Here is a 7,500-nt window from a genome sequence, read left to right as displayed (position 1 = left end):
TTTGCAGTAGGTCTTTATCTGATATATGAATATATGCTCCATTGTTTTAGAGTTAGACCTATCTCAGGCAATTATCGAAAAAGTTACCGAATGTGAAATAGATTCAGATTTGGAGTTCAAGAAGAGGTTTATTCAAGCAGAAACAAGTATATAGAGATAGACAGGTGAAAAGCCAAAAAGCGGCAAACGAGAAGAGAGGTGATGTATAATAAACATCTAGTGAGTATTATACATGCGTAGAAATGTCTATATACCTTAATTTATGTACTTTTCGTTATTATATATTTATATGTGTGTGTATGTATGATTGAATTACGTCTTTCAAATACGCATATTACTCCTTTTATGGCATAAATAATGGCCAGTAACATTACTTGAAAATAGGCTTATAATCCCTCAAAAAAGGAGTATATTATTTCTAGACGCTGTTTCAACGTTTTCTTGTTTATTCAATTTTTTCGCTATTTCTCTCTTTTTGAAGCCTTGATATGTCTTTGTTTAAGCAACCGTCCGTTTGATAGCATACTGGCATCGATTAATTCAGCTGCCCAGCAACTTTAATGCTTCCAACCAAATTAATTGCACGTGGTAATTTTTGTTTTTAATTTGTATGATAATTCATCGTAACTTTTTTTTATTGTACTGTAGACTACTAAAATTTTTAAATAAATTGTTTTAATAATATATATATTTCATTTGACCTGGACTGTTTGCATAGTTTATCAACCAATCACGCTTAATTTTTCTAGACCGACCACTCAAAAGCTTAACTTTTCTAGACCGACCACTCAAAAGCTTAACTTTTCTAGACCGACCAGTCATCAAAAGCTTGACTTCTCTAGACCACCAGTCTAGAAAGCTTAACTTTTCTAGACCTACCACTCTAGAAAAGCTTCACTTTTCTAGACCGACCAGTCATCAAAAGCTTGACTTCTCTAGACCGACCAGTCTAGAAAGCTTAACTCTTCTAGACCGACCAGTCTAGAAAGCTTAACTTTTCTAGACCGACCAGTCTAGAAAAGCTTATTTTCCAGATAAGTTAAGCTTACTCTTCCAGATATTCCGAAGCAGGAGAATGAAAAGCACATAGGGTTTACTTAAAAATCTTATAATTAACTGGTATATTCATATAACGTCTGGACTTAAAGCTATTACAGTGTATATAGGTTGAGTGATGCTTCCTGCTAATTCTGCCTACAGACCCTCGAGTATATTTTGGACAAATGCTGCAAGTATTACTGAGAAACATTATCATCATTTATCTGCTCGATGGCAGGACTATTGGTTCAGGTTTCCTTCCCAACGATTGTAAACAAGGAAAAAAAAATACATGCTTATGGAGGCAAGTTCGCCTGATCGATGATTCAAGTGAAAAACTAAACAAGAGCTCTGCCTGCAGGAAGACATTAACAACAAACATGTTTCCGCCTTTGAAATGTTGAAGTATGTCAGTGTTTTTTTTTTTCCATGAGGAGTAGCTACCTGAGTTTTTTTTTTAATAGGTATTAGTTTTGTTTAGACTATAATAAGGACCAGCCTGGACAGATCATCAATCAGTAGCCATGTACAAAAATATTATTGTTCCCCACGAAGAGGAGGACCGGACTTTTAACAATAAATATCTCCATATAATCAACAATTTATATATAGAAAAAAAAACAAAGACTCTAGAGAAATCTATCTATAATATATCTGACATACTGTGTATATATATGTGTGTGTAAGTAGCATACTCAGCCAAGTGAAAGTCAGTGGAAAACTGAATTTAAAAAGACAAAAAAAATTACTCAGGTTCAGAGAAAACTCGTTTGACCAGGACTGGATGGGGGGAAGTGGCAGGTTTTGGTAGACTTGGGGGAGAGGGAGTTGAGTTCATATACTGAAAGATGGGGAAAGGGGGGGGGGGCGGTTGGTTGTTTGGGGGAAGAAGTAGGTATGTACTTTCAGAATAGAAAGCGTCATACTTTTTTTTTTCCAGACCGGAATTTCGTTCTCGAGATAAAAACCTGAGAGTTGACTCGCTCAGATAAACAAAAGAGAAACGAAAGAGGAAACACATAGGGAATGACTGGTAAACAATGTTATGCAACTTTAAGCTCAAAAAAAGGGGGAATGTATAACTGTGTTTAGACCTATTTACAATGTACATATACACATAAGATAATGACAATAAGTTAAGAAGCTGTTGCTGGTTCAGCAATTCACCTCAAAGTCAATTTGGAAGGCTTTGCCTGAACTGGCTACATGTAGTACACCCTGCACTGAACCCTCTCCTCTCCTTACAGGCCCGAGAACCAGCTGCTCCCACCGGCAAAAGGCAACAAAATACCCATCTTGCGACAGGGCAAAAGACTTCTGAGCACCCTAAAGGCGTGGAGGGGGTACTGTGGATGAAAAACTATGAAAGGCAGAAATGTCTTTGAGAGTAAAAACAACAAGTTGATGGGAAGCAGCTGCTGCGTTAACAGGAGACTTCTTCCCGCCACAGGAAGACTAGAGATGAGAGTGAGGCTGAGGCGATCAACTGCTCGAAATCTTCTTTGCTCTTGTGGCTGCAGTACCAGTACCAGCAGCAGCAGCAGCAGCAGCAGCAGCGGGCGCCGGCGACTTCTTTGTCCTCGCAGCACCAACGCGGTTGTCGAAATCGTCGTCTAGTTCTAACGACGGAAGCCCATCGGCGTCGTCATCTACGACCAGCTGAAGACCTCCAGCTCCAGTCCTGCCAGTGGGTCCAAATCCTCCAGGCCCACCACCAAGGCCTGGCAACGGTACACCACCTGCTCCTCCACCGAATCCTGGCGAAGGAGCACCACCTGCTCCAAATCCACCAGGGCCTGATCCACCAAGGCCTGGCAAGGGCACACCACCTGCTCCAGCATCACCAAAGCCTCCACCAAGACCTGGGCCTCCTCCAAGACCTGGGCCTCCTCCAAGACCTGGACCCCCTCCAAGACCTGGGCCTCCTCCAAGACCTGGACCCCCTCCAAGACCTGGGCCTCCTCCAAGACCTGGACCTCCACCAAGACCTGGGCCTCCTCCAAGACCTGGACCTCCACCAAGACCTGGTCCTCCTCCAAGGCCTGGGCCTCCTCCCAGACCTGGTCCTCCACCAAGACCTGGTCCTCCTCCAAGACCTCCACCAAATCCACCAGCTCCCAGGGAATCTCCACCCAGTGGCAAAGGAGCGCCAGCTCCTAAGCCGCCACCACCACCACCACCACCACCCAAAGGTAATGGAACTCCTGATCCAGAAGCTAGACTATCACCATAACTCAAACCAATTCCAGCGTCGCCCAAGGGCTGTGCGTTGAGTGAGAAGCCATTCAGGTTACCAGCTGACAGCTGCTGCAGCTCCTCAGCAGTTGGAGGGTTATCATACTGAACGAAGAAGACCTCAGGGTTGTGCTTGACTGCTGGTACTTCAATGACCTGCTGCTCTTGAAGCTGTGGCCTCTGGTGGAGGACATAGATCAGAGTTTTCTGCTCAGTGCGAGGAGGCAAGATCGGCTGGGGAGGGGGAGGGGGAGGAGGAGCGCGGATGAACACAATCTTGTAGTGCTTGCGGGGGGGACCCGCAGCAATGGGTGGTGGGGGTGGGGGAGGTTCGGGATGGGGTACATTGACGAAAATGGTCTTCGTGGGACCTCCGGGTCCTGGGCCACCTCCGCCTATCAGACCGTGTCCACCTCCTCCTAGACCGTGTCCACCTCCTCCTCCTCCTAGACCGTGTCCACCTCCGCCTAGACCGTGTCCACCTAAATCGGGTGCAGCGTAGCCTGGATCAGGGAGAGGAGGCGCACTGTAGCCAGAGGCTGGACCTACTCCGCGGGACCCGTGGAGGGGCTGGAAGCCTCCGAATGAGACGGGAGGCTTGTCAGGTCGAGCGCTGGAATAGACCACTGAAGAAGCGGTGACCACCACGAGCAGGAACCGCTGGAAGAGAGATTACTTCTGTTAATCATCTGTTTCATTTTACTTTGTGGGCTGACAAAAGGTTACACAACGTACGCCTAGTATCATTTTACTGTAAAGCTGACAAAAAGTGAATACAACATAGGCCTAGCACCAAAGAGTGTTGGACGTTTCATCAACGCTAAAAGATTTAGTGACTATAGCATGGTTTTGATATCTGAAGTATTTTGTATAGCATGGTTTTGATATCTGAAGTATTTTGAGATGAGTGAGTCAATGGCTTCATCATCAAAGTCTGGCGTACATCTGGAGTGGGAAATCGTCAAAATAACTTACTTGACAAGATTTGCACCACTTTTTTTTTTATTGTGACATAGTGATGATTAAGTCTGAGCGTCTGAACGTTATCTCTGAATTGTATAAAAACAAAAGACTTTATAGCTCAGAGTATCGCTGTATTGACAAGCTGAAGACACGATCAAATCTTATTTTATTCTATTTTATTACAAAGAAAAAGAACGCGTGATTGTTCACGCCAACAATGAAAAATAAAAGTTATAAAACGTAAAAAAAACGACAATAACAGCTACAAAAATATCACACACACACACACACACACACACACACACACACATATATATATATATATATATATATATATATATGTATAATATATATATATATATATATATATATTATATATGTATATATATATATATATATATATATATATATATATATATATATATATATATATATATATGAGCGGTTGTTCCCAATAGCAGATAATTTCTTACATAGGCCTCGGGAATGAACCGGGTTGATAGAGCAATAAAAACAAGTGAATGCATCTAACTTCAAGTGATAAACTGCTGGTAATAAACCGACAAACTTTTGCGTACAATCTGGCACACAGACGCGCAAGCAAGCGATGCACAGGTGCGCATTCTCAAGGTTTAAACGAGGTGTAATTTAGAGAAATTCAGTTTGCGATCTAGCAAGTTTCAGTTGCAAAGCAAAGCGCGTTCCCGCCATTACGGTCTGAGAGATGAGCTTGTCTTCCTCAGACTCAGCTCATTTTTTTTTTTTTTATGGTCGTCTTAGTTTTTCTCTGAAATAAAAAAAATAAATCAATAAAAAGGAATTAGAAAGCAATTTTCGCATGTTTTAAGACTTAAAGACTTATTCTGCCTGAAGCCGGTGTATAGTATTTCTGTGAATCTTTACAACTGTTGATTTTAACTAAATTATCTCGGTCATATTCTACGTGCACACACACAGACACACACACACACACACACACATATATATATATATATATATATATATATATATATATATATATATATATATATATATAGAATATATATATATATATATATATATATATATATATATATATATACGTATATATCTATATATATATATATATATATATATATATATATATATACAAATATATAAATACACATGTATATGAGTATATAACATATGCATTGATATATACAGTATGTATAATTTATATATATAGCCTATATAAATTGCGTACACATATATCAAATCCACATTCATCCTAAAATTACACCCACTAACATATTAACACACACTAATAAGAATAAACTTTTTTTTTTTTTAACCCCGCGAAAGTTCTCATACTTTCTCCAGCCACCAGCTTTAGAAAATAAAAAAATAAAAATATGAGAAAATCAAGATAGCCTCTGATTTCTTTTTTCCCAAATCTCGCAAGTAATCTCGTAGAGACGTACACGACTTCATGAACAGCCATTATTAGAGTTAATATACCAGTCACTGAGTGCAGCGTGTTTTATATATATAATATATACATATTTATATATAATACTTAGCGTCAGCATTCTCTGGATGAGAAAGTTTGCCATCAATTTACCCCGGGCATAGAAAACGGTGAGAGAGAGAGAGATAATGGTCTAGCGTATAATAAGACAATTCGAAATTATCTTTTTTTATGCCACTGTTCAATTAACTTGAAAAAAAGTTGATAGCAGCGACTTCAACCAATGAACCTATCCAAAACCTGCTGGCTGGTACTAAGTGATTCTTTCTCTCTCCCTCTATCTATCTATCTATCACACACACACACACACACATCTTGAAATACCAGGTCACATGCATACGCACCTCACACATAAATGTGTATGCATATATAAATATATATATATATATATATATATATATAATAAGTATACATATAATATCAATATATATATATAAATATACGTATATATATATATATATATATATATATATATATATATATATATATATATATATATATATATATAGTCTACATGATTACACAAACATATTCCACACTTGACCAATATCACTTACTCACACACTAACGCAGGTTATCTAAAAACTGGAAGAAAAAAAAAAATTACGGAAGACCGAAGTTAATCAGTCCACTATTATCATCAGAAGCAGCATTCTTAATATTTTGTGCTTTCTCTGACGAGAAAAAAAATAAATAAAAAACTTCCCAAATATAATCCGCATTGTAAAACTTTCAAAACTTTCACTCACGGCAGGAGAAAATATCGAAAACTTCGAGATTAAACACTTAAACGTACGAACAAAATCTCTAGACCGAATCTAACTAGATCTATATCACAGGGAAATTGTCGATGGGAGATCTTCGCTATCAGTAGTAGTAGTAGTAGTAATAGACGGTGTTTGCCTTTGAAACGGCTCCCTCCCTCGCTCGTTCCATTTCTCCTTTGGTTTTGATACGTTAAAATCTTCTCCAGAACGTTCCAGGAAGAAGAGAAGAAGAAGAAGAAGGCGCCAACCAACACTTTGTTTTATTTTCCCACTTGTGTCTCGATCACTGGCGCGTCCCATGCGTCTAGTTCTTCTTCTTGTTTCTTTTTTTTTATCACTTGATGTCGCTTTTGCTTTGTCGTTTAGGGGAATAGAATTACCAATTGAAGATGATAATTTCACGGCTGGTGTAGTAGAAGTGTTACTGGAGAGAGCTGTTATATCTCTCTTTTAATATCTCGTTACTAACCATGTCGACGGTCCGTGGTGTTTGGCCGGTGAGGAATAGTACGAAAGAGAGGAGCGGTCGTTGCCGTTTTTAGTCTACCTTTCACTGACTCTCTCTCTCTCTTTCTGTCTTTGGAAGGTAGTGCGCGAGTGTCCGTCCCTCTTCACCAAGTGGCGCCCGCGTTTCAGTCACTTCCTCTTATACCCACTCTCACTTGTGGCCAAGCCCACTCTCCGTCGGAGGAGGAGGAGGAGGGAGAGGGCCGGCCCTCCGCCCTCCTCTCTTGGTTCGTCGGCCCTGCAAAAGTCCACTAGACTCCAGCCAAGACATTGCAGCAGAAGTAGCGACACAGGAGCGGTGGTGGTGGTCAGCTAGAAGAACAACATCTTTGATGATGAACGTCCAGTGAGGACGACAGATTTCTTAGCTATACTGTTTTAATGATATAGTACTATTACAGTGATGGCTTCTTCTCTTCCATTGAACCTTCAAAGAGAGAGATAGAGACAGATTTTATGACTACTGTTTTCCCAGCATTGTTCCAGTGATAGCTTCTTCCT

General features: G+C 40.1%; 1 protein-coding gene across 1 annotated transcript; it reads right to left on the bottom strand.

Moving 5' to 3' along the window:
• Window positions 1-1,092: 1,092 nt before the first annotated feature.
• Window positions 1,093-7,128, bottom strand: LOC135223852 (uncharacterized). The gene is made up of 2 exons (XM_064262741.1): window positions 6,962-7,128; window positions 1,093-3,933 (listed from the first exon to the last, which is right to left on the bottom strand). The coding sequence occupies exons 1-2, from the start codon at window positions 6,962-6,964 to the stop codon at window positions 2,521-2,523; spliced, it is 1,416 nt and encodes a 471-aa protein (XP_064118811.1). The 5' UTR covers window positions 6,965-7,128; the 3' UTR covers window positions 1,093-2,520.
• Between the last annotated feature and the right edge of the window lie 372 nt (window positions 7,129-7,500).

The sequence above is a fragment of the Macrobrachium nipponense genome, chromosome 10 (assembly GCF_015104395.2).
Source record: "Macrobrachium nipponense isolate FS-2020 chromosome 10, ASM1510439v2, whole genome shotgun sequence".
In the NCBI taxonomy this organism is placed as follows: Eukaryota; Metazoa; Arthropoda; class Malacostraca; order Decapoda; family Palaemonidae; genus Macrobrachium; species Macrobrachium nipponense.
Note: the sequence above shows the minus strand (reverse complement) of the source record. Positions and strands in the feature narration are given on the sequence as shown.